Source organism: Myotis daubentonii, chromosome 1 (genome assembly GCF_963259705.1).
Source record: "Myotis daubentonii chromosome 1, mMyoDau2.1, whole genome shotgun sequence".
Classification (NCBI taxonomy): domain Eukaryota; kingdom Metazoa; phylum Chordata; class Mammalia; order Chiroptera; family Vespertilionidae; genus Myotis; species Myotis daubentonii.
This window is the reverse complement of record NC_081840.1, coordinates 88,751,591-88,779,212: the sequence shown is the minus strand read 5'-3', so window position 1 is coordinate 88,779,212 and position 27,622 is coordinate 88,751,591. Positions and strand designations below refer to the sequence as shown.

Sequence of the window (27,622 nt, the reverse complement as noted above, 5' to 3'; positions counted from 1 at the left end):
CCAGGGCAGCTGAGGGATGCAGATTGGCTCGGTAGGGCTGCTGTGGACTGGGGGGCTTTGTACAGTAGGGAGGACTGTGTGCTAGGAATGGGCACACAGTGAGGGCAGGGTAGTTATGGGTGATGCTTCCAGTCTTGGGTAAAGTTGACTGAGTAACACCAAGTGCTGAGGTACTTGGAGTTCTTGAATCTAAAGGAAGAGAGCTTGTGCTCGCTTTGGCAGCACATATATTAAAGTTGGAACGATACAGAGAATATTAGCATGGCCCCTGTGCAAGGATGACACATAAATTCGTGAAGCGTTCCATATTAAAAAAATAAAAATAAAGGAACAGAGCTTGCCTGTGTCTGAATAGATCTGAACAGAGATAGCTCAATGAGGAACAGAGGTAGAGAGAAGGCCAACACAGTAAGATTCAGGTGTGGGAGGGCCAAGTGTAGTTGGATCTCTTAAAGGTAAGAAGGACCTAGTGAGTGTGGATTATACATGTCCCATTTACAGGTTCTACCTCTGCAATGTCTCCTATGGGACCCTCTTTTCCTCAAAGCCTCCAGGCTACTGCCTAACCTCGAGTCTTGTCCAAAAAGCAAATCTTATTAAACCGTTGGCTCTTTTAACTATTGGACATCAAGTTAAAAATTCTTTAGCTCCTCACACTAGGTCCTTCAGGATATGGTCCCTGTTTACTATCCAGCCCCATTTCTTGCTACTGCTGCACATTCTTTTTGCTTCAGCCATAAATGAGGAAGTTCTTCCAGTCCTTTAAATACATCAGGCCTTCATGCTCAGGACTTGAAATATCTGTCTCCCCCTCTCCTCCCCAATTCCATTCATTCTGTCATTCCTACTTTTCCTTCAATATTCAGTTTAAGCACCATTTCCCAGAAACCTTTTGCAATCCCAATCTGATTTTCTCTGCACTATTGTGGCATTCTGCATATAACATAAAAACACCCGTTACCACATCTCACTGTAATTAGATAACTTGCCTCTCTTTCCTAGTAGACTGAGTACTTTATGAAGGCAGATCTTAGTCTATCTTGCTTTCCAACCAGTTTTGTTTTTTTTTTAATCCTCATCCAAGGATATTTTTCCATTGATCTTTTAGAAAGAGTGGAAGAGAGAGGGAAAGACAGAGAGAAATATCGATGTGAGAGAAACACATCGATTGGTTGCCTCCTGCACAGGCCCTAACCAGGGCTGGGACCAGGGAGGAGCCTGCAACCGAGGTACGTGCCCTTGACCAGAATCGAACTCAAGACCCTTAGATCCGCAGGCCAAGGCTCTATACACTGAGCCAGACTGGCTAGGGCTCAACCCATTATTTAGCAATGTACAGTGCTTGATATTTTTAAATGAATAAATAAAACATTATCAACCATGATAGATTTAAAGTTTAAGCTATCTAACCTAGAACCTTTTAACATTTAAACATCAGGCCATTTAGTCATGTCATTTCACATGCTAACCATGCATCTCATTCCTGAAGTTGAGTGCAATGTTGCTGGCCTATTTGCCAGTGGGAAAATCTGAACACTCGAAAATGCATCTCCAGGCATGATCAGCCCACAGGCAGATAGGCAGCCTGTCATCTGCAGAACCCGCCAGACCAGCATTCTTCTCCAGACCTGACCTACATGATACCTATAGCCACTAGGAGAGGTGGGCACATAGGTATATTTATGATAATTTATTTTGTCTTTAGGTTAGGGACTGCATTGATATGTTGGTGTATGTGGGTATGTTTTCATGTATTCGCGCATGAGCGCGCTGAGGTGGGCGCAGGAGAGGAAGGAGGCAAAGTGTGCATCACTTCAGAGATGCCTTTCCTGACCTTCTTGACTAGGTGACATTCGCCTCCCCACCCTCAACGAGCACCTATTTCTCTCCCTCTGCAATCCCAGCTTTACTTGCATTTGTGTCATTAGTACCTGCCATAGGAACCTGCCTAATGCGTTCCAGTTCACCCTGTAATTCCCCTCCCAGTAGGATGCCTGAGGCATCGCAGGTATTCCACAAATACTTTCTAGGTCTAGAGAGCGTTTTTTTGGGCAGGACTGGGTGGACCCCAACCTGCGCTCACGCCCCGCCTACCAACTGCTCGCCGATGGCGGGGCGGGGCAGGGCGCAAGTGCGCTCTCGCGGGGACAGTCCTCCGGCTAGCGAGGGCGCGGCCCGGGAAGGGGAAGTGGGGAGGGGCGGCACGACGCAGGGCTGCCCCTGGCCGCCTGGCCAATGATCGCTGGCCAGGCGGGGCTCGCGGTCGGCTCCCCGGAGCGAGCGGGGCTGGGCGTGCCCACGGGTGACGCGCGGGCGGCGCAGGCCAATGGGCGCGGGATGGTGAGCGGGAGGGCCTCCAGGCCCGGGCTTTAGGACACGAACCCGAGGCCTGCGGGACAGACTGACGTGGGATTGCAACGCAGAAGTCACACCGCGGGGATGGCGTTGGCGCGGGCCTGGAAGCAGATGTCCTGGTTCTACTACCAATACCTGCTGGTGACGGCGCTCTACATGCTGGAGCCCTGGGAGCGGACTGTGTTCAGTATCCTGCCCGGGCCGCGGGTGCGGGGGCCGGGGCGGGAGCGCGGGGGCCCGGGCGGTATCCTCCCAGGCCCAGGGCCTGGAGGTGGGGGGAGCGGAGGGCGGAGAGGTGGTCCGGAGGGCGGAGAGGTGGTCCGGAGCGCGGAGAGGTGGTCCGGAGCGTGCGAACCACGCGCAAGGACTGGTCTCTTCACTGCGGGCGCGCGGGGCGGAGGTCCGGGGCCGAGGGTGGCACTCCCGGTTGGGGCGGGGGTGGGAGAGCAAGAACTCTTGAGATCCGAGGTAGAAGCGTCTTTATCACTGGAAGAAATCCCCTAGGGCGATGGCTAACCTGGCCTGTCCTCGCCCGCACTAAGGCCGCGCCTGCCTTTGGGTCAGTCCCCTGTTCCTGTGGGAGGCAGGGACCGTGTAAGTGGAGAAAATCGCTCCGGGCTTGGACGCCTTTGACCTTTAACTGTCCCTGATTTAACTGGCACTGATCCTAATTAGAACGCTAACTAGTTTTCCAGCCTTTTAGTCAGGTTGTGAATTTGTGCTCATGGCAGCCCAATACAGATTTTTGAAAGCAGTTCGTTATTGTGCCTTTTTGGTCTTCAAGATGGGTAGTTTAAAAAGTGTGTTTTATGCTTTAATTTGCTATTTGCACGGTCCGTAGAAGTAGGGCCTGAAAAGGAATTTGCGGTTAGGTGTAGACTGCTTTAGTAGAATGCTAATGCATATTTGTTAATAATTATTGAATGTTTACTATGAGCCAAGCAATTGTGCTAAGCACTTTGCCTGAATCTTAACTCATCTTACTTTCCTAACAACCTCAATTAGTAATTTAAGCTTCTGAAGATAGGCTCCCTAAAGTCCATGACATTTGTCTATGTTCATATCCCTTGATACTATTCTTGCAGAAGAAATAACCATGAGATGTAACATTTTAAAACTTGGGTGTCAGTATGAAACAAGGATTTTACACAATATGCTTACTTGGTACAGGGTCTTTCCTTCTCCATGTGCTTTAGTTGGAGCAGCTTCAGAACAACTTTGCAAATGCATAGTTGCATTCCAGTGAAGTGACTGAGGTAGTTTCATTCCAAGCCTTAATAAGTGTGTTTATTTGTATGAACTAACAAAAGATTGTACTGAAAGCTGAGTCTTTGTTTCAACACTTTTGAGGAAACTTAGCTACTTACAAGGAAACTTACTTTTTACTAGAGGCCCGGTGCATGAATTCATGCATGGCTGGGATCCCTCAGCCTGGCGGACGATCAAGGCCTATTGGGGGGGGGCTGGCCTGCGAGCAGGAGGGGCGGTAGTAGGTTGGCCAGCCGGGGGGAGGTGCCGCGGGCAGTTGGGGGGCCAGTCGGGGCCCGGTTTGGGCTGATCGGCTGCTGCACTGGGCATCATAGCGACCAGTTCTGGTTGTTCTGCCATTCTGGTCACTGGGCTTTTATATATGTAGATTGCTGTTGGCTTTTCCAAACCTGGAATTTCAGAACCAGAATGCATATTTTGGATTTAATGTCTGAAAGTAAAGTATTCTCTGACTTACTGAACCATTTATTTGTAGCTGCAGTTTAGTCTCACTCTGAATCTATAGGTTAGAGCTCATGAGGTGTTTCTAAAATATAGAAACACATACTTCTGAACACAAACTCATTTAAAAGTGAATTTAAACAATGTTGTACTAAACTGAAACTCTTCAACTCAGAAGTTGAATGTAGAGCCCACTACAGAGTCTACTGGACCATGGCTTAAAAATGCTAAGTTGAAAATTTCAGAAATAAAGAATTCATAAATTTTAAATTGCACGCTCTGATGAAATCTTGCTTTGCCCAGCCTGAGATGTGAATTCACACCTTTGTCTAGCATATGTGTAGTGTGTATACTACCTGCTACTTAGTAGCCATGTAGCCATTTTGGTTAAGAGAGAGAGAGAGAGATTGATTTATATAACTCATTACAGGACATTGTTATAATTCTGTATTATATTAATTGTCATTTATTTCTCACTGTGTCTAACTTATAAATTAAACTTTATCATAGTTACGTATGTACAGGAAAAAACAATATATGTAGGTTTGGTACTATCTGCGGATTCAGGGATCCACTGGGGGTCTTGGAATGTATCCCCTGGATACTGGGGGGCTTCTGTATAGATTTTACACTTAAGAGCTTGTGTTGGCATGTGGATAAATGCTACAGCATCAATGGTGTTATGGTTTTTCTGTATCATGTTGCAGTAGTAATAGTGTCCCATAAACACCTAGGTGATGGCTTTCTTTAGGATGGAGAAATAAATCATGAAATGAAGTGTAGTGCCTCTTTAGATTTTTGCCTTTGAAGCTTTTGACTTCTCATTGGATTAAGTGACCAAGAGATTTCAATTTTTAAAGTACTGCTAAGAACTACAACCAACTAGCATCAGGTATTGTAGAATCCTATGATTTTAAACCTAAGATTAAAAAAAAAAAACCTATCCGCTGAGCCAAACCGGTCAGGGCGAAACATAAATCTTACTCAAGATTTAGTGCAGTATTTCTCAACCTTCTGGCCCTTTAAATACAGTTCCTCATGTTGTGACCCAACCATAAAATTATTTTCGTTGCTATTTCATAACTGTAATGTTGCTACTGTTATGAATCGTAATGTAAATATCTGATATGCAGGATGGTCTTAGGTGACCCCTGTGAAAGGGTCGTTCGGCCGCCAAAGGGTTCGCGACCCACAGGTTGAGAACCGCTGATTTAGTGTAAGAGAAATTTGTCTGGCTGCCTGAAAAATGGCCTCTGTCTGAGTCTTGGACAGAGGAAGACTCTAGACCAGTGGTTCTCAACCTTGGCTGCACATTAGAATCACCTGGAAATCTTTTTAAAGTCCTGATTTCTGGGCCTCATCCTCCGGAAATTCTGTTTCTTTGTTATGGGGTGAGGCCACAACATTAGTAACAAAGAAACAGAATTTCCGGAGGATGAGGCCCAGAAATTAGGATTTTAAAAAGATTCCCAGGTGATTCTAATGTGCAGCCAAGGTTGAGAACCACTGCTCTAGAACCGTGGTCGGCAAACTGCAGCTTGAGAGCCACATGCGGCTCTTTGGCCCCTTGAGTGTGGCTCTTCCAAAGCCTTAGGAGTACCCTAATTAAGTTAATAACAGTGTACCTACCTATATAGTTTAAGTTTAAAAAATTTGGCTCTCAAAAGAAATTTCAATCGTTGTACTGTTGATATTTGGCTCTGTTGACTAATGAGTTTGCCGACCACTACTCTAGAAGAAGGTAAATGCATTAGCTTACATTACTCTGCTCTAACTCATTTAATAATTTGAAGTTGCCCTTATTTTAGGGAACACATAGCTATAACTATTTCTGCATACTTTTTAGGGGCATCCTTGAACATGTGAATTTGCTTTTCTCTATTTCTTCCCAAATCAAATAGCTAGATGCGAATTAATACCTGTTGTAAATTGAAAGGTCAATGTTAGTTGAATATGAGGGTTTTTGAAGTTTTCTAAGTAAGAAAATTGTAATTAAAAAATAAAATATTTTAAGGAAATGTATCTGTCAAGTCAGACACATTGTAAATAGTTTTTGAAACAATAATGTTTATAAATTTGTTTTGTAAATCCTTCTGTGCCAGGACCTGTATCCTACATTTTACCTTGTCTTCTGATACCACATTTGAAGTGATAATTAGCTTTTGTTTTGTCAACCAATATTTACTTTATGTGCAGACTTGGTTTCTATCTTACAAAAAATGCAACCTGACACTTGCATAAAGCAAGGTAACTATAAAATGAATCATGTAAGTGCTAAGTGGTATTGCAATGAATCTATCTCAGAGGGGAAGTTTTTGACCTGTTTCAAAAGCTTTCCCTATTGGCAGCCATTAGTGCAAAGGAAAAGACCAGGTTTTGTAACCAGGGCAGGTTTTGTAACCAGTGAGACACTCCCTGTAGTGCCTCATTGAATAATATTGTAACCATGCTGTTGAGGGCAGGTGGAAAAAATACAAATACCTTGTTAAAAAATTTGAAGCACAAGTAAAAGTCATTTTAGCCTGGTTTTTTTAATAAAAAAAAATGAGGTTTTAGTCTGTAATCACTGGGTTATATTTGTTATCTCTCTACAGCTTCTTATATATATATATATATATTTTTTTTTTTTTTAAATGTATTTTATTGATTTTTTTACAGAGTGGAAGGGAGAGGGATAGAGAGTTAGAAACATCTATGAGAGAGAAACATCGATCAGCAGCCTCCTGCACACTCCCTACTGGGGATGTGCCCGCAACCAAGGCACATGCCCTTAACTGGAATCGAACCCGGGACCCCTCAGTCCGCAGGCTGACACTCTATCCACTGAGCCAAACTGGTTCACGGCAGCTTCTTATGTTTTCATTAGAGGCCTGGTGAACGAAATTTGTGCATGGGATGGGGTGAGGTGTCCCTCAGCCTGGCCTGCACCCTCTTGCAATCTGGGACCCCTCGGGGGATGTCCCACTGCCAGTTTAGGCCCGATCCCGGCAGTCGGATATCCCTTTCACAATCCAGGACCGCTGGCTCCTAACCACTCGCCTGTTTGCCTGATGCCCCTAACTGCTCACCTGCCTGGCTGGTCGCCCCAAACTGCTCACCTGCCTGCGTGATCACCCCTAACCACTCTGCCTGCCTGCCTGATCACCCCTAACTGTTCGCCTGCCTGCCTGATCACCCCTAACCGTCTCTGCCTTGTCCCCCGCCACCGCGGACAAGGATGTCCAGAATGATGTCCGGAAGGTCATTTGGCTGTCTGGTCTAATTAGCATATTATGCTTTTATTATTATAGATGGCATTTAATACTTCCATTTATTTTAAGCAAAATATGGGCAGTTTTGGGGTTATGCTAGGAATTATATTCTCCCTGAAAAACAGGCCTTGTTTCTTCAAGGACAGAATTTTTAAACCACAGTGCTGGACACACAAATAATGCTTGAGAAACGTTTGTTTATATATTGATGTGTCATTTCAAAGCAATTGCATAAGTATTTGGGAATGATAAAAGAGACCTGATTTTAAACCACTTTTAGAGTAACTTTGAAGCTTGGCTATTTCTAATGAACAGAATTCAATTCTTGGGGAGAATTCAAGTTTAAAGAAGTAGAAAATGCTATGATTGGGAGAACTTCCTTGATTTTTTTTTTGTAGATGTTAAAAAAAAAATTTGCATTGCTCTGTCTATTCACTTGTGAAAGGTATACGTTTGCTGAATTCTGTGTTCCAAACGTATTATGTACCTTCTAATTGCAAGATACTATTCTAGATAGTGGGACTATTACTGTGAGTAAAATAGGTAAAAATATTTATTCTAATGCCACCAGATAAATAAGTAAAAATACCGATGATTAGATTGTTAAAGCTGTTATGGAGAAAAAGAAAGCAGAGAAGAGGCTAGGAAGCAAGGAAGAGGGAGTGTTCTTCTGCTTTAGCTACAGTGGTCAGGAAGGGGTTATTTAGAAAGATTTAAGCAGAGCACGAATTCCGGGCAATGAGTATTGCAGGCAGAAGGAACGGAAGTACGAACTCAAGGCACCAGCATGTCTGGCATGTTTCAGGGATGCTGAGGGGCCACTGTGGCTGGCAGAGTGAAGGGCGTGTGAGTAGCAGGAGGCGAGGTCAGGTCCTGCAGGGCCTGCTGGGTGCTGGGGTGAGAGTTCGGGCGATAAAGTGCCTCAGGTTTTGAGTAGAGTCACTCAAATCCAGTAACAATTGCTTCACAGACATTTTATTTTATTTTATTTTTATTTTTCCCCCAAAATATATTTTATTGGCTTTTTACAGAGAGGAAGAGAGAGGGTTAGAGAGTTAGAAACATCGATGAGAGAGAAACATCGATCAGCTGCGTCCTGCACATCTCCTACTGGGGATGTGCCCGCAACCCAGGTACATGCCCTTGACCGGAATCAAACCTGGGACCTCTCAGTCCGCAGGCCGACGCTCTATCCACTGAGCCAAACTGATTAGGGCCCTCACAGACATTTTAATGTTTAATAAAACAGGAAAGTAAGATATCAGAATATACATTTATTTTCTCCATGAAACTTAAAGCTCTTTCCATTTTGAATGAAAGAAACAAAAAACAAAAACACACCAAAACCCCAAACCCTAGGAACTGTTTTTTCTCATTTTTAATGTACTGAGATTTTTAGTAAGTTTCCAAGAAGATGGACTTCATTTCTTCCTTCAAGGAAATTAGAGCCACGTTTCAGGAACAATTAAAAGTCACACCTGTTCTCAGAATGATGCCCCGTGTGACTTTAGCGCAGGGAGCCGGGCAGTAGGTGTGGTGGGTGCAGGGCAGGAAGGCCTGGTGGACTGGAGCGCGGAGCACCTCCAGGGAGGAGCTGGAGTGTTGAGTTCCGCAGCTTGGAAGAGGTGTGGACTGGGGTACAGAGGTGGGCTGGATGGGGAGTACATCAGGCTGACAGGCCGGGGCAGGATTCCTTAAGGCAGGATAGGTCGGAAGTAAAATGGAAAAAGCAGGTTGGGGCCACTTATTAATTCAGCACACTTCTTCTCTGAATGCCTTGTGCCCGATGTGATACATCAGTAAGAAAACGAGACAAAGACCTCTGTCCTCGTGGAACTTTTATAGTGAGTGAGTGATGTAGTATGTTAGGTGGTGAGCATTACAGAAAAAAGAAAAGTAGGTCATGGGGGGTAAGAAATACTCGGATGGGATGGAGTTGCCGTTTTTAAAGAGGATACTAGGAGAGGCTTAATTGAGAAGGAATATTTTGAGTAAAAACATAAAGGAGGTGAGGGAGTGAGCTGGGTAGGATCTGAGGGAGAGCATAGCTGGCCGAGGGTAGAGCCAGTACAAAGTCCCTGAGTCACAACATATGTCTGATATTTTGTTGCCTATGGAGTCTTCTAAGATTTTTATGGTTTCCCATCTTACATTTAAGTCCTTTATCCATTTTGAGTTTATTTTTGTGTATGGTGTAAGTTGGTGGTCTAGTTTCATTTTTTTGCATGTACTTGTCCAATTTTCCCAACACCATTTATTGAAGACACTGTCTTGACTCCATTGTATGTATGCTCTTGCCTCCTTTGTCAAATATTAATTGAACATAATGGCTTGGGTCGATTTCTGGGTTCTCCAGATGCTAATTTTTTTTAAAAATATATTTTATTGATTTTTTACAGAGAGGAAGGGAGAGAGATAGAGAGTTAGAAACATCGATGAGAGAGAAACATCGATCAGCTGCCTCCTGCACATCTCCCACTGGGGATGTGCCCGCAACCCAGGTACATGCCCTTGACCGGAATCGAACCCGGGACCCTTCAGTCCGCAAGTCGACGCTCTATCCACTGAGCCAAACCGGTTTCCGCCAGATGCTAATTTTTAAATGTCTTAAAATAGAGCTAAAAGGACTCCTACCTGTGCAGTAGCTGAGCTGAGGGATGTTTCTTGCTAAAGGTTATGATTCTTTTCCTGTGACTACTTTCACTTAGGGCTTTGATTCGTTTTCACTAAACAGCCTGTGGTACAACTTTGTTAAATTCTTTATTTTTATTTTCAGTAGGATGGTTCCTTAAGGAAATTATATTTATTTCTAAGCATAAAATTAACATTTTAGAAATGATTTTATAAAAGGAGTTTGACTAATAGAAGATAGGATTGTTTTAGATGCCATTTTAGCTATGCTTTAAAAAAAAATGTTTTTATTGATTTTTTTAAAGACAGAGAAGAAGGGAGAGGGAGAGAGAGAAAGAGAAACATCAATCAGCTGCCTCCTGCCCTGGGGATTGAACCCACAATCCGGGATGTGCCCTGACCGGGAATAGAATCAGTGACCTCTCGGTGTATGGGAGGATGCTCAACCAACTGAGCCACACCGGCCAGGGCTAGCTATGCTTTTTGATGTGACTAGTGCAATCAGAGACTTGAAGGTTTGAAGTTATTTAGATTAGTGAAGAGATAAACCATACCCACTGGAACAAAGGTCCCTGGCCTTTTCCCATTGGGAAACTCCTTTTGATTTCTCCAAAGTCTTGTGACTCAAATAGGCAGTGATAAGGCAGAGTTACTGTTTGGGACAGGAAATGTTAGTTACTGTGGTCTTGCTTTTGATTACTGTAGTTATTTTTAAAACATTTCCTCTTTTTGTTATTGGGCTTTTTTTTTTTTATGTTGTTGCCTTTGTTATTGGGCTTTTTTGTTGTTGCATGAAAGGGTTGGGGAAGACCCTTGTATGGGCAAAAAATCTTTATATTTTCCTATCTGGAAACTTATCAGCTCCTGATTAGTCAGGGAGACCTGTTAAAGAAACAGCAAACAACGTGCAGATAAATGGTTTCCATTTGCTTTTAAGTCCATTGAACCCATAAAATAAATATTTATGTTATGTCCAGGTCATAAATAACCTCTGATTGTTCATTCAGCTCTTGGACAAATTTATCTTCAGCACCTGCACATATCCTGGCACCTTATCTGCTCAGTTCTTGAGTGTTTCACGCAGCGCCTGCTTTACCTAGCAGTGCACCACAGGAAGAAGCAAAGGGTGGCTGGGCTGAGGTGCTTTTCCTCGCAGGGACTTAACATTCATGGACAGAGACAGTTAGAAACACGCAAAACGGAAAAGTCTGTTTTTTAGTTGTGGAGGTCTTTTGTTTTAATCTAGATTTCTCTAACTTTATTGTATATTTCTTGAATCATGTAGCCCCTTCTAGAATATAGATCTGATTAATTTGTGTACAGCTACTGATCCTTATATGAAAAACAAGAACTTGACAAGTAGAAAGATACTCTATCATTTTTGTGTATCACTTTCCAATATATGTGTGTTAGATAACATTGATTATTTTTCTATTTTCTGTGGTGAGACAAAAGTATGTGAAAGATGATTGAGAGGTGGTGTCTAAATGCCCTCTCCAAGCAAGTGGGATCCTAAAATGTTAGTGAAGGCCGCAGCCTCATTTCATGGAGAAGCTGGGGTCCAGAGAGGTTGTGATGTCCCAGGCTTGTACTACAAATTAATAATAAATTAGTGGAAGGACTACTTTGGGCAGTTCTCCATCATTGGTTTGAGTCATGATGTTAAATGTCCACCCCCTCAAATAATAGTTTTAATAAGCATTGTATTGCCTTTTGTTGCAGAATAGATTCCAAATTCTCACATCAACTCCATTTTATAGGTAAGGAGACTGGTGATGGAGAGTTTTTGGCACAGCCAGGATTGGCAGAGTCACAACTCAAGCCTAGTGCTGTGGTGTTTCCAGCATCCGTTTCTTGTATGTGTGCGTCAAGGATACTTTAAACATTGAGAGGCGTGTTGAAGAATGCGATGGATTGAGAAGTCCATTCAAGTACCAGATAGCTGGTACACTTTAAATTGTGTGTCTAGCTCTATTTGTGAAAATACTTCTTAGGAGGTGAACAACACATCTTCCCTAACTTTGCAAATGTCACCATAGAACCAGTGCCTAAACATGTCGATAAAAATGCCATTTTAAATGGTGCCAAGCATAATCTCTGGGAATATTCCACTCAGTGTAATGAAACTATTTCTACTACATTGCTTAAATTGCTTTTGTAGAAAGCTACTCATAAAAGGTGCCTTCTTTCTGCATTCTTTTTAAGGCTAATAGACGTTCCTCATGGTTCTGTTGTCTACTTGTTCACTTAGAGCAGCGGTTCTCAACCTGTGGGTCGCGACCCCTTTGGGGGTCGAACGACCCTTTCACAGGGGTCGCCTAAGACCATCGGAAAACACATACATAATTACATATTGTTTTTGTGATTAATCACTATGCTTTAATTATGTTCAATTTGTAACAATGAAAATACATCCTGCATGTCAGATATTTACATTACAATTCATAACAGTAGCAAAATTGCAGTTATGAAGTAGCAACAAAAATAATTTTATGGTTGGGCGTCAGCACAACATGAGGAACTGTATTAAAGGGTTGCGGCATTAGGAAGGTTGAGAACCACTGACTTAGAGTGTATGTCACTGTATAGTTACTAGTAAATCAGTTTAAAATACTCTTATTTTTGAGAGCTTTAAGATAATTTTAGAGAATAATTTTGAAATTGCATAGAAAACTCACTTTTTAGAAGCTTATTTAATTATTGTGATTCTGGAAATAATTAGGAGAGATGGGATCAGAATATAGAAACATTTTTGGGGGGACACAGGATAAAAGTTAAATTTAGTAAATGGTTCTGGGTAAAAGGTAAGGTTAAGTTTTATATTTTTTTGAGCCACTTAGAAATTGGCATTTGCATCTAGGTCCAGGTGACTTTTGATAATTTTCTGTTTAACTTGGTCTAAATTGAGAATTGTTTATTTCTGGGAGCTAAGACTCTTTTTATTTCCTAATAACAAATTAGATCCGGTGATGCCTAACCCCGGTTTTATAAAGGAGGAAGTTCTTTCACACAAAACAGTTTTTAGTCTAATACCATTTGTGGTTCTATTTTCCTTTACAGTTCTTATTTATTAAAAAAAAATTACTGACTATTTAGACATATGAAGCCCCCACAAAATATAATATAGTGAATGTGCATGTACTACCAGCTGTGTGAGAAAAGCATTACTAGTACTTTATAAGCCTCCTTAATGCCCCTTTGCAGTTGCTTCTCCCTTCTCCCCCTTTCACTCCATCAAGTAACCACTATCCTGAATTTAGCATATACAGTTACCATTTATTTCTTATTACTTTTATTCCTCATATATGCATCACAACAATGCTATATAAAGTCACCATCTCTAGTATCTTTTAATCAGGCAAAAAAAATCTTTAGATTTTGATAAGTTCTTGTTTCACTTAGGAAAACATCATGATTTTATATGCACATAAAAATTTAAAAGTTAGATAATTTAGTGTTCACAAAATTGAGCTTAATTTTCAGATTCTTGTCTTATATGGGAGTAATCTCTGTTAATTGCATGTTCCTTGACTGATATATTCTCCATACTAAATTGGAGAATTACAGTGCCATAAAGAGTACATGATGTAATCAATCAAATAGCTGTTTTCGGTAATCACTTCTTATTTGAATTGAATTTGAGCCAATGACCTGAAGATTATTACTATATCATTTCATATGCTCGGTGTATACTTTTATCCGACTTACATAAAAGCTGTAAAAAACCAAAAAGCAATTTGAAAATATAGTATTGCCTAGAAATGGATTTTGCTTTTATCCTTTGTAGTCACCATAAAGTTTGTCAGTCACATAATATGTGGAATATGTAGGAAGCACCACAGAGACTCTAGAGTCAAATAATGTTTCTCAAACCATCCCTTTATTCATCAGATATTTATTGAGTATGTGTTATGTTGGGAGTATAAAACTAAGACATTGTTCCTCTGTTCAAGGAGTTGATAGTCTGGATGAGATAAATATATCTGTAAATAGGTCATGTCAGGTGATACGAGCAGTTTTATATGAACAGTAGGGAGTACTTAATTCTGCCAGGAGATTAGGGCAAGAATGAGAAAAATGCGAGTGCTAGGGAAGGCCTTGTGTAAGAGGAGGTAACCAACTGAGCTCTAAGAAGGATCAGGTTTTACTGGGAGGAACAGGACTCTTCGTATGTAGGAAGGTTATAGCAGCGATTTTCAACCGATGTGCTGTAAGAATTTCTAAAACATGCAGTACCCGAGTATTTAGTTAGGAGTACTATACCTTTTTCCTATAGATTGTCGAATAACAAAATGACAATAGCTAATATAACAATAGCTGGCTTCCCAATGTGAATGCATAAAAATTATACCTATTTTTTGTCAGATTGGCAAAACATATATTTTTTGGTGTGCTGCAGAACTTTAGTAATTAAGTTATGTGTGCCATGAGATGAAAAAGGTTGAAAATCGCTGTATTATAGTATAGCGGTTAGTTAAGAACACAGATTTTTGGTGATCAGCTGACTTGGTTCGGAAATGGCTCCATTGTTTGCTCTGATGTTGAGAATGTTACTTGAGCATGCGGAAGTGTCTAACTGCTGGGCACATACTAGACTTTTACAAATGAGAGCGGCTGCTAGTACTATCATTCGTATATTATCATTAAACCATATTAAAGGCAGAGCAGTATGAAAGGAAAGAATGTTGTTTCCTAAGGCTCATGTAATATGGCTGCGAGTAGGATGGTGCTTGTTGGCATGACTTTGAGTGTTGGGTGGGACAGTGGAAAGTAGTGCAGTGCTGTCCTTCGTCCCCACCTTGACCCCTGAGCCCCTCTGAGTGTTGACTGCCAATGCCACTTAGCTGCTTCCTTCTCCAGACCACTGCCCTCAGCCAAGGCAGCTGTCTTGCTCAGGTGGATTTTCCTTCCCACATCCTGCAGCCTGTGATGGACAGATAAAGGGATACAAAAGGTCAGACCCCTTGCCTCAAAGCATCACCAACTTTGTGGTACAATTCATGCTCTAGAGCAGCGGTTGCCAACCAATGGTCCGCGGACCACTGGTGGTCTGTGAGGTCCAAAAGGTTGGCAACCGCTGCTCTAGAACACCCTTGGGAGCTACTCTGTTCTGCTCTACTCACTCCTCTTCTGATAAAACTCCCTGAAGAGTAACTTATACAAGAATTCCTGTCCCAGTCTCTTAATTCCTGTCTGCTTCTATGGACTTCAACCTAAGATAGGTAGTTTGGACTAGATTGGAAAGGTCCTTGGATGCTTGGCTTAGAATTCCAAGTGCTATCTTCTGGGCAATTGGGAAGCCTAATGCATTTTTTTTTTTACATTTAAAAATATATGTTTTTATTGATTTTTAGAGAGAGAGAGGAAGGGAGAGGGATAGAGAGATAGAAACATCACTGACCAGATGCCTTGTACTGGGGATTGAGCCCGCAACCTGGGCATGCACCCTGACCAGGAATCAAACCAGTGACCTCTTGGTTCATGGGTTGATGCTCAACCACTGAGCCACCCTAGCCTGGCATGTAATGCATTTTACTAGTAAATGTACTTAAAAAATATATTTTACTGATTTTTTACAGAGAGGAAGGGAGAAGGATAGAGAGTTAGAAACATTGATGAGAGAGAAACATCAATCAGCTGCCTCCTGCACACCCCTCACTGGGGATGTGTCCACAACCATGCCCTTGACCGGAATCGAACCTGGGACCCTTCAGTCCGCAGGCCAACACTCTACACTGAGCCAAACCAGTTAGGGCCTAATGTATTTTAAAAGGATCACTGTAGTAAAGAGTGGCATGGAAAGTGTGTAGAGGCCTAAAATGGGAGCTTTTACGTGACTAAGTAAGGAATGGTAAATACCTCAGTCATTTCTCATTAATTAGGATGGGGGGCTTAAACTATAAAGTTCCTTGTAGGGGTTGGAAGGAACTGAGAAGTCAGATAATTTGAATGTGGAGAGAAGGGATCAAATAAGTTTGTAGCTCTGTGAACTTGTGAAACTCAAGAAACAAGTTACCTGTTCCCAAAAGGCAGTGTTGGGACAGGCATTGGATAAAAGCTCTGGAAGTTCTCATTCAAGAAGGGAGGAAATTGAAGGGAAAAATGGAGTTACCAGTTCCAGGCAATTCTGAAATCTAACCTGACAAGCTCTATTAGGTTTCAGTGCCTGGAAATATCCTCTTTGCTTTGAGGCTCCACCCTACTGGACTCATGGCTCTGCCCTTGGGATCATCCTTTCTGTCTCATGAAGGTTTTGGTCCCCTGAAGAGGCAGGGACTCAAGACAAGGCTCAGCTACAGTATAGAGAATGCCAAGAACTTCTAAGCCTCTATCAGAATAGAAAGAGAAACTCATCATTCTCTCAGTACCTGATGCTGCTAGAATGCAGGAACAACAGGTATTCAATAGGAAGAGCACTCTCCCATCTTAATCCATGGAACTGGATGGTTCCCACTTGAGTGTAGTCAAACCACAACCCTACTACCAAACCAAGCAAAGGCCTAAGTCTGCAAACCGAATCCCTTGTGGAGTTCAGGAATAATTCTTTGTAACCATCAGCCCGTCAAAATCCCAAAGAGGATCTAGACAGGGTGCCGTCAGAAACCAGAACATGTGATTATGGATCCCCAAGGAAAAGACTAGCAGATGCAGTCCCTACAAAGAAAGCACCTTCAGAGGCACTGAGGAGGAAGGAATGCCAGCACCTTAAGCCTACACTGTCTAGAGACCAATGGTCGCCGACCTTTCGGACCTCATGGACCACCAGTGGTCTGCGGACCACCGGTTGGTGACTGCTGGTCTACTAGTAGACTGTGTTGTGCTGGTAAACTTTCCGAAAATGCAGATCATGCAGATCATGTTCACGTTAGCCCCTCTACAGACATGACCCCTCAGTATTCCAAGGCACACCCGGAATCATGCCATTATTGGGGGCGTTCCTGGGCATCTCCGATGCGTGGCCAAGAAGTACGCAGCCCAGTGAAAATGATTTAAAAAAGCAACTATCAGAAGACAGAAGGCAGCAATTTATGCTTCAGAAAATGGAGCTGGAAATTAAAAAGGAGCGCCTTCAGCATCTGCTGGAGACAAAGCTTCTCCTAAAACAGCAGCAGCTTCATCAGTCGAGCCTCGGCTACAATTGGTTAAGAACTCAAGCTGTGTTTAAGTCGAAAGAACTGATTGCTGATGAAAGAAAGAGCTTACTAAGCCCCGAGAGCTCAACTTGGATATGAATGGGAGTGACTCTGGACCCAGTTTGCTGAAGTCAGCATGTGATTGGAACATCATCATCCATCAGAAAGCACCAAGAGTCCACTAAGAGTGGAGAGACTAGAAGGGAGAAGAAGACAGGTGGGTTTCACTCACCTATGGAAGATGATGCCCTGTAGACATGTCAAAAGACATATACATATCTCAACCCCAAAGAGGGACGATGACAGGAGTTAGAAAAGACGTGTTGACATCTTCTATGACAACAGAAAGCCAAAAGGAGCTTGTAAGCTCAATCACATCATCATTCCAACACGACGACTCCTGGTATGAGACAGCTCTGCTGGATTTGGTTCAATCTCTGAGCCCAAAGTCCACTTCTAGACCTCAGCCTCATCCCTGCGGAGAAACTGGAGCCTGGAATTACAGTGCTTGTGACTCAGTTCTCTAAAATCAACCTGGAAGAAGATGGGGGCAGACAGGATCCCCCGTGGTCTATAGGAGAATCAGATTCTGGAAGATAACTTTTTCATTTGATCCCAAAGCACTTGATGCAAAGCTTCCATCAGAACTTTGTAGGTTTTTTAATATGCTGACCTAGGATTTAAAATTTTTAATTGCAAGTAATTATGTCTCTCCTTTCACAGGTCCCTGACTCACTAGCATTCTGTTATGCATTGAATATAGAAATCATCCTAACAAAAAGAAAGTAGTTTGTAGATTGGATGACTAGGCAAATAGTTAATCAATAGTTATATCAAATAGTAATCTCAAATAATTACATCAACTATTTTCAAGTAGTTGAAAAAATAGGACTCATAGGAAGAGGTAGTTTTGGAGAAAATAAGTTCAGTTTTGGCTTTGTTGAATTCAAAGTACCTTGTGGAATGTCATAGGTAGAAATGTTCAGTAAGTTGTAGGAAGTATTTGTCTGTGGTATGGAAGTTGGGGTCAGGTCAACAACCTGAAGGCCACTGTTGAAGTTATAAGAGTGTACATATAGGACCCGAGACAAATTATTGGGAACTCCATTATTATCATTTAGAATACTTTCAGCTGCAAGTAACAAAGAAAATCTAACTCAGACTGGTTACGAATGAAGGGAATTTATTGACTTCTATGTCAGAAAATCCAGTGTTAGGGTCGGCTCCAGGGTGGTTTGATTAGGGTTCTGGCTCCATTTTTCTGTGATTATTTTTGTTCCACCACCTTCATGAATCAGCTTTCTTCTGAGTTTTGCTTTCCTCATGGAGGCAGAGTGTTACCAGTAATTCCAGGAGTCTATCAGCAAATTGCATATTCTAGGCAGAGAGAGAGAGAGAGAGAGAGAGAGAGAGAGAGAGAGAGAGAGAAGGAATATGAATGAATGAATATGAGAATGGGAATGAATGAGAGAATCTGTGTTCCCGAACTCCTGGCAGAAGTCCTAAGCTTTGAGCTGGTTGATCAGTTTTGGGGGCAGGCATTATTACAGAGAAGGGTTTACTAATTGGTTAAGATCAATTGGTACTTACCCCTGGAAGTGGAACAGGGGTAGGCCTACACAAAGAGCATGGCTGCTATACTAGGAGAAAGGAGTGGGTGTTTGAGAGAAAAGTACAAAATTCACAAAAGGAACATACAGGGAAAGAGCCAGTGAAACAGAAAAGTGGTGAGAGAGATGGGAGGAGAGCCCTAGGGAGTATCTCAGACCATGGTGGAAGAGTTTTGAAGAGGGAAAACTAAAATAGAATCAATTCAGATAGCCATTGGATTTGCTAGGAGGTCATTGGTGACCGGAGAGTGATGTGAAGCAGCGGGTATGTATGCACTTAAAAAAAGAAAAAAAAGAAATTAAGTGGTAAATAGAAGATGGCAGTTTAAGAAAGAACTGGATTAAGGGAGGCTAAAACGGAAACTTAAAAAAGTGGTCACGGGGGGCTTTTTACCCATGTTTGCTGGATGAAGGAAATGATTTTAGAATTTGATTCAGATAGCTTGTTTGGTCTCCGCTCTAAAGACACCTTCTTGTATGTCCCTGGACCAGTCACTCAGTGTTTTGTCAGCCTCTCAGTATTTCACAGGAACTCTGAAAGATGATAATATGTGAAAGAGGTTTGTCATCTATACTATTACACAAATATTAGTTAGTAGTAAGCATATTGTTTATATAAACCATACCTTCTCATAAAAGAATGTAAAGTATTATAGAACTACTAGTATGTAGAGCTGAAAGGTATGAGACAGAACGGGGAGGGGGAGGGAGAGAAAGAGAATATGAATGAATGAATGAATAAAACATGGTCCCCCAGTTCAGAAGCTGTTATTGCTCTTAGCATGGCCATGTGACTGCGCAGGGAAAAGCTCTTCACTTACTGCATCAATATTTCATCAGGGCCCTTGTTGATTTGCATCGATACAGTTTCATTTCTCTTTGGAATGAGAAGGAAGGAACACTGTAGAGAACATATATTGGTTAGGTTATTAAGATGCCTTTTACTTGATGTTGTTGCAAAGTTTAGTGATAATACTAAATATTTAATAGTAGCAGGTGCTGTCAATTTATGTCACTGGTGTATGATTGATTTTAGCTTTGGCTCCAAAGCCAATGCTTTTAGCCACAGTCTCAATCTAAAAGTCTTGGATCATATATTCTTACTGCTTTTTCAAGTTGGTAGACCTTGTACAGTGATTAAATACAATTTTATATTTGTATATTTCTGTTTCTTAGGTTAAACAGTGTCAGTTTCTATGCTTCATTTTAAGCAGCCTGGTGCTTTGAAGTATAAGAGGGAGAATAATAGTAATTACCTTGTAAGGTGATGGTGAAGATAAAATGAGCTTTAAAAATTTAGTAAACATTAATGGCTACAGTTATTAGTTCTTTATAAATACTTGATATATATGCGAAAACATAAATTGGATGGCTACTTCCACATAAAGCATTTGTTGAAAAAATGTTGGGATTTAGTTTTGAATAAATTCAGAAAAATAGTAAGTTTTCTTAACTACAACTCAGATTCCATGCTGGTCTCCATCGTGGGGATGGCACTGTACACAGGATACGTCTTCATGCCTCAGCACATCATGGCCATATTGCACTACTTTGAAATTGTACAATGACCAAGGGGAGACCGGAAGCGAGAGGTTCCCTAGGGAAGAACCATCCTCTGAAGTTGGAACGAGACTTCTTCAGATGTCAGAAGAAACTCGACTAGATGTCAGTGTGACCAACCTTATGAATATAAAGACTAAAATTCATGAGTAGAACAGGAAAATAATCCTGACTCATGTGTTGTGTTCTTTATTTTTAATTTTAAAAGAGGCTCTTGTATAGTAGTTTTTGTCTATTTTAACATTGTAGTTATTTGTAATTTGATATCAGTATTTTCTTAACCTTTGTGACTTTAAATATTACCCTGTGAAAGCTTTTCTTAATGTAACTTTGGGTACATTTTAAATTGCCTTCTATTTCTAAAACCCAAAGTCATTAGTTGGGCTTTACTGTTCTTGCTATTGTATGGCATATACATCTGCCTGGATATATTTCTACTCTTGGCCAAAGTTTTGTAAGAACTGGGGCAGGGGGTGGGGAGGGAGGGTATTTTATTGAGAACTATTTACAAAAGACTTATCTGTAAGTTTGAACTCAGGAGTACAGTTTTAGCTCTCTAGACTCTATAACAGCTTCTGCTTTAAAACTACTAAAGCGTTTCTTAACAATGAAAAAATAAGATCTTGCTAAAGTAAAAAATAAGGAACATTTCATCTTTTAAATATTAATTATTATGTGGACTCATTTCCAGAAAACTTGGGGGTTATTATTGTGACAACAGGCGGTTAAGTAGCATTATTGTGTAATGCTTACATACCATGAAGTTTTTAATAGACAGTAAATCAGTTTCCTCTGAGAGTCATTACTTACAAGTACTTCTTTAAGTTTAATTTCTGATTGTAATGGGTGCTGTAAGTGCATTTGAACATTGCAATAAAATGTGATGAGATGAATTGTTAAAAGCTATATCAAAAAGAAAGGTAAACTTGGTTAAAATCCTTTCTTTCACTATTTGTATTATTTTTTTTTAAAAAAAACTTTTATTCCTTAAATGTAAAATGATTAATTTTTTGATGCAAACTCATTAAATTCAAAGAGAAAAATCAGCTGCTGTGGCAATGTGTTTTTTCCTCTGTGGTTATATATTGATCTAGTATTTATATTCTGAATTGATTGCTGTGGACATATAAGCAATATTTTAACATGTTTCTCAACATAAAAGTATTGCTAATTTAAAAAATTAGATATATTATTATTTGTTAATCCTCACCCGAGGATATTTTTTTTAGATGAAAAGACATTTTATTATTATTTTACTATATAACATAGTAGTGAATATATCTGATTGCATTTTCTCAAATGGCAAATGAGAACAGGACAGCATTTTACTGAAAACCTCAATATCATCTGTCTTGGAGGATTCAGTTTCCTACGACGTGTATGATACTGTCCGTAAGGATACCAACGGTGCTTAGTAGTAAAGAACATTTTGCTAAGTTGTTCTATCATGGGTCATTGCTCCAAGTGTTCATCTTTTACTTCTAATCTGGTTTTCAGTATTTGATTCTGTGTTTCTTCATAATTATGCACAGGATCTGGCCGAGGGATAGGCTTGGTGTGTTCATACGGAATATCCACGGAAGGATGGTAGCAAACTATCATCCTGCCATCAGATGTCAAAGCAAGTTCTACTTTGCAATTATAGTCATCTGGAAGAGAAGAGTATGTGGATTTATGACAAACACAGTATAAAGTTCCACTTTGGATTGGAAATAATTGTTTCAAAATAGTTCTGTTTGATATCACCCATTTCACTGCTGATACGGCCATGGTGAATCAAGATGCTTTATCAGGTGGTATGGAAAAAGATTTGAAGAGAAAAATGCTTTTAAAATTTGCTTCTAGGCCAGCCATTGGCAAACTATGGCCCTCGGGCCGGATCCGGCCTGTTTGAAATGAATAAAACTAAAAAAAAAAAAAGACCGTACCCTTTTATGTAATGATGTTTACTTTGAATTTATATTAGTTCACACAAACACTCCATCCATGCTTTTGTTCCGGCCCTCCGGTCCAGTTTAAGAACCCATTGTGGCCCTCGAGTCAAAAAGTTTGCCCACCTAGGCATACCTATTTTCATCCCTTGACGTCTGCTCACCGCGAGCCCACCATCTTCCTCCAGCCGGGTCCAAGGATATTTTTTCCATTGATTTTCAGAGAGAGTGGAAGGGAGTGGGGAGTGGGGAAAAGAGAGAAAGAGAGAGAAACATCGATGCAAGTGAGATAAATCAATCAGTTGCCTCCCGCACGTGCCTGGACCAGGGCCAGGATCAAACCTGCAACCCAGCTACATGCCCTTCACCAGGAATTGAACCTGAGACCCTTCAGTGCTTCAGCTGACACTCTAACCACTGAGCAACGCCAGCCAGGATTAGACATATATTTTAATATGCTTTCCAGAATAAATTTTACCATTTAAAAAAAATGTAAGTATTGGCCCTAAATTTTTTAAAAATAATTTTTATTGATTTCAGAGAGGAAGGGAAGGGAGGGAGAGAGAGAGACAGAAACAACAATGATGAGAGAGAATCATTGATTGGGTGCCTCCTGCATGCTCCACACTGGGACTGGGAATCGAACTGTGACCTCCTGGTTCATAGGTTGATGCTCAACCACTGAGCTACACTGGCTGGTCAAAAAATGTAAGTTTTTTTGGCCCTAAATTTTAAGGACTAGACTTGGGAAGTATTTTCTAGTCTGGAGGTAATGAGTAATGTATAAATTTTTGATATTTTTAAAGAGTCAATCTATATCATCACTATTAGGTAGGGATGGCGAGAGAAAAGAGAGATGTAATTACTTAGTTTTGAAGTAGTTAAAAATAGTTGGATATGGTTATGCCTGAATTGTATTCATACTGTCTCAAGCAAAATAATGATTATGTAAAAACAAAGTAATAAATCAGGGAAGCGTAATCTCACCAGCTGATTCAAGTCTCTGCTTTATTTGTTAGCAAATAACAAACGGGGAGATAATTCCACTTTATCTGTTTACTAGAGGCCTGGTGCATGAAATTTGTGCACTGGGGGGCGTGTCCCTCAGCCTAGCCTGCATCGTCTCCAATCTGGGACCCCTCGGGGGGTGTCCAACTGCTGGTCCCTGTGGGATTGGGCCTAAACCAGCAGTTGGACATCCCTCTCACAACCCAGGACTGCTGGCTCCCATCTGTTCACCTGCCTGCCTGCCTGATTGCCCCTAACCGCCTCTGCCTGCTAGCCTGATCACCCCTAACCACTCCCCTGCCAGCCTGATCGATGCCTAACTGCTCCCCTGCCGGCCCAATTGCCCCCAAAAGCCCTCCCCTGCCGGCTCAATTGCCCTCAACTTCCCTCCCCTGCCAGCCCGGTTGCCCCCAACTGCCCTCCTCTGCTGGCCTGGTTGTCCCCAACTGCCCTCCCCTGCAGGCCATCTTGTGGTGGCCATCTTGTGATGACATGGGGGTGGCCATTTTGTGACCCCATGGGGGCAGCAACCTTGTGTGAGGGCATGACGGACAATTTGCATATTACTGATTTTTCATATAGGATAAGAAGGTACAGTGGGGCTTTTACTTACGAGCTTAATTTGTTCCATGACGGAGCTCGTAAATCAAATTACTCGTATGTCAAATCAAAAGTGAATGAGTGAGACACGTGATGCTGGGCTGATGTGGCTTTCACTGTGATGTTCGCTGCACCAACTAGCAGTGGGGTATCTGAAGCTGGCTTGTAACCCGAATTTTAGCTTGCAACTCAAAGCAAAAAATCGGCCGAGAGACGGCTCGTATCTCGAAAAACTCGTTAGTCAGGACACTCGTAAGTCAAGGCCCCACTGTATTTATTAAACAACTAGAGGCCCAATGCATGAAATTCGTGTACTGAGGGCAGGGGTGTCCCTCAGCCCAGTCTGCACCCTCTCCAATCTGGGACATCCCTATCACAGTCCAGGACTGCTGGCTCCCAACCGCTCCCTACGTGCCTGCCTGATTGCCCCTAACCCAGCCGTGGGCAAACTATGGCCCGCGGGCCGGATCCGGCCCGTTTGAAATGAATAAAACAAACAAAAAAAGACCATACCCTTTTATGTAATGATGTTTACTTTGAATTTATATTAGTTCACACAAACACTCCATCCATGCTTTTGTTCTGGCCCTCTGGTCCAGTTTAAGAACCCATTGTGGCCCTCGAGTCAAAAAGTTTGCCCACCCCTGCCCTAACCACTTCTGCCTACCAACCTGATCACCTCCTAACCATTCCCCTTCTGGCCCGGTTGCCCCCTACTGCCCTCCCCTGCTTGCCTGGTCACCCCCCACTACCCTGCCTTGCAGGCATGGTTGCCCCCTACTGCCCTCCCTTGCAGGCCTTGTCCCCCCCAACTGCCCTTCCGTGCAGGGCTGGTTGCCCCCAACTGCCCTCTCCTGCTGGCTTGATTGCCCACAACTGCCCTCCTCTGCCAGCCATCTTGTGGTGGCCATCTTATGACCACATGGGAGCGGCCATCTTGTGCGAGGGCGTGATGGTCAATGTGCACATTACCTCTTTATTATATAGGACTAGAGGCTCGGTGCACGAAATTCGTGCATGGTGGGGGGCCCCTCAGGCCAGCTTGCACCCTCTCCAATTTGGGACTCCTTGGGGGATGTCTGACTGCCAGTTTAGGCCTGATCCTCGGGATCGAACCTAAACTGGAAGTCAGACATCCCTCTCACAATCCAGGACCACTGGCTCCTAACTCTTCACCTGCCTGCCTGCCTGATCGCCCCTAACTGTCCCCACTGCTTGCCTGGTAACTCCCAAATGTACCCCCTGCCGGCCTGGTCGCCCCCCTTTCTCCACCCCCCGCCAGCCTGGTCACCCGCAACTGCCCCCCCCCCCCCCCCCCCGCTGACCTGGTCGCCCCACGCAGCTTGCTGCTCAGTCGTTTGGTCGTCCCTCACTAACCCCCTGCTGGCCTGGTTGCCCCACGCAGCCTGTTCAGTCCGTTCGGTTGTTTCGGTTGCTTAGGCTTTTACATATATAGATTCTCCATGGGTCTCTTATGTTTCTGTATGTCTTGCAAGTGTAGGTACTGACTACCTTTACTCTGGAATATTTTTCTTTTCTTTTTTTTTTTTTAAGTATATTACAATTTTATTTGTTGTTATACCTCAGCAAAGCTGAAATAACGTATAAAAGACTCTACTGTACAAAACAAAAAATTGTCAAATGAATTTAAGGAAGTTATATAGACTGGAATTCTTGCAAGAAACCATGGTGGAATATTTTTCAATGATGTTTGTATGGTGGAGAATATAGAGAAGAGATAGTGTCCCATCACAGGAAAAACAGCAGATTTGCTCAGAGCCTTGCAAAATAGAGAATGTCTTCTTCTGTAGCAAAGGGCATTAGAAAAAATTTGGGTTTCCTGTGCACAGGGTTCCTCTCCTGTAATGCAACCTTTTGTATGCACTGGTATCACTCAGCTCTTTGCATTGACTTGTGGGAATTGGGGCAGAGGATCAGAACAAGAAAATGATACTTTGACTGTTGCCCTGAGTGATAAAGTCCTTTGTTTCTCACCCTGGAATCTCATGTCTTCTGCCAGCACCCCAAAAGCTGTGCCAGACTAACTTGTTAGCCTGCGAGTAAGGTAAAATCTCAGACCCTTTACAGTTCTCGACAGTTTTTTTTTTTTAAAATACTTAAACTATGAAGTTTATTAAATATAATCAATTAAGTAAATTCCGATTTTCCAGGTATGTGCATATGTGGTGTGTTTGTACTCGGTGAAGGTGGACTTGTAAGAAATACACATTTCCGCAATGATGCTTCATTCCGATCCCTGGCACCAATTACGAATGGCCGTTCCAGCACTACTGGCTACTACGCAGAGCGCGCCACCCACCGTCCACCACGTTGGTATATCATGCAGGAAAACAATCTGAGAGAGAAAAGCAAAAACCACATCCATGGTCTTCATTAGTGCTACTAGCCCAGCTTTTTCTATTTGAAGGGCTTTGGTGAGAAACACCTGATCCCCCAAACCAAACAGCCCGATTAGTAGGAGAAAGAGCCTGTCCATCCCACAGTTCGGCAGCCTCCACTCTCCTAATACAGAGAGGATGATGACGCACTCCACGAGGCCAACCACTATGTAATACCAGATGGTCAAAAAGTAGTCCACAGATTTCCCCATTTTTCTGAGGATAACGAAAGTCGAGGCAGCAAACACGGCTTGTCCGAGTGATGCGAACGTGCCCTTCAGTTGATCTGAGTAGCTTCCAGTCGTCTTCGCAGTGTTGGAACCAAACAGAAACGGCGGCCTCACGCTGAGGATCACTCCGGCGATGGCGAATGCGGTGAAGAGAACATCCCAAAGGCTGTATTTTTCCTTGAGAAACATGCAAGCAAATAGAGACGTGAACACTGGACAGCTAAACGAGACCACCGTGGCATCGGCGAGGGACGTCATATGGAAAGCGTAGTATAAAAGGATCATGGCGGTAGAACCGAGGACTCCTCTGAGAATGAGGAAGATTCGTAGATCTTTTGGGCCTATAAACCCAGTTTTTCTGTATATTAAGCAAGGGATAACGACTAACATTTGGAACACACATCGGAATGCACTAATTTCTACAGCATGGAGGTCTTGCACTTTTTTAACAAGTAAAGAGGCCACTGAGAAAAGGAAGGCAGACAATAATGTGTAAAACAGACCAAGTCCATGACATGGTGCTTTATTCTTGGCTTCCGGCTGCGCGCACGAACGGCATGGCGAGGAGCAGCATGGCGGGCACCAGCTGGGGCCCGGGGTTTCCACTGCCTCCGCCGGCTCTTCCCTCACGGCCAGCGACTCTTCACTTGTGGATGGGGATGTGGATGTGACAACTGTGAGCGGCACCCCTGGCGACTCTTCACTCGTGGACAGGGATGTGACAGCTGTGAGCGGCAGCCTGGGCTCCCGCAGCATGGCGACCTGGGTGCTGCCGAGGGGCTGCATTGCGCAGCCGGCGCTCTCCCCGTGGCTGTTGGAGTGCCAGATGTTGGGGTCCAGCCCGAGTAGGTCCAGGGGTTGCCAAAGGTGTGGACGGAGTCGTGGAAGAAGGAATGACACGGAGGCAGCGTTCAGATGATCAGCAAAGCCAGGTTCTCTAGCCAGGTTCTCTTTTATTCTCCTTGTTACATCTGTATTTATACCAGTTGATTTTAATCCTTTCCATTCTATTCCAAAGGTTAGGGCATTTCTTATCTCCATTCCAAGGTCACTACTCTACTGTTCTGTTAAGCTACAAGGAAGTAACTGAAGGAGATTATCCTAAGGAAAGATTATGTAGCTTAAGCGTGATTGTTCGTAGTTAAGGTGATTAACTACCCGCCTGGCACTTAGTTAAGGGGTTTTACTGATTTATTCCCTTCCT

The 27,622-nt window shown here is 42.6% G+C and overlaps 2 protein-coding genes, 1 non-coding gene and 2 pseudogenes across 3 annotated transcripts; 3 read left to right on the top strand and 2 right to left on the bottom strand.

Moving 5' to 3' along the window:
- The first annotated feature begins 206 nt into the window (after positions 1–206).
- LOC132223745 (U6 spliceosomal RNA) lies at positions 207–313 on the top strand. Its single transcript, XR_009450514.1, has one exon. It is a non-coding gene; the product is annotated as a U6 spliceosomal RNA (small nuclear RNA).
- Positions 314–2,373: 2,060 nt separating this feature from the next.
- SPTSSA (serine palmitoyltransferase small subunit A) lies at positions 2,374–21,296 on the top strand. The gene is made up of 2 exons (XM_059710549.1): positions 2,374–2,542; positions 20,155–21,296. The coding sequence occupies exons 1-2, from the start codon at positions 2,440–2,442 to the stop codon at positions 20,256–20,258; spliced, it is 207 nt and encodes a 68-aa protein (XP_059566532.1). The 5' UTR covers positions 2,374–2,439; the 3' UTR covers positions 20,259–21,296.
- On the top strand, positions 14,656–20,148 carry LOC132228109 (protein hinderin-like; annotated as a pseudogene).
- A 179-nt stretch (positions 21,297–21,475) lies between the features above and the next one.
- LOC132241577 (large ribosomal subunit protein mL42-like) lies at positions 21,476–22,435 on the bottom strand (annotated as a pseudogene).
- Positions 22,436–25,926: 3,491 nt separating this feature from the next.
- On the bottom strand, positions 25,927–27,228 carry LOC132241562 (solute carrier family 35 member G1-like). The gene has a single exon (XM_059710467.1). The coding sequence runs from the start codon at positions 27,202–27,204 to the stop codon at positions 26,035–26,037; it is 1,170 nt and encodes a 389-aa protein (XP_059566450.1). The 5' UTR covers positions 27,205–27,228; the 3' UTR covers positions 25,927–26,034.
- Positions 27,229–27,622: the final 394 nt, after the last annotated feature.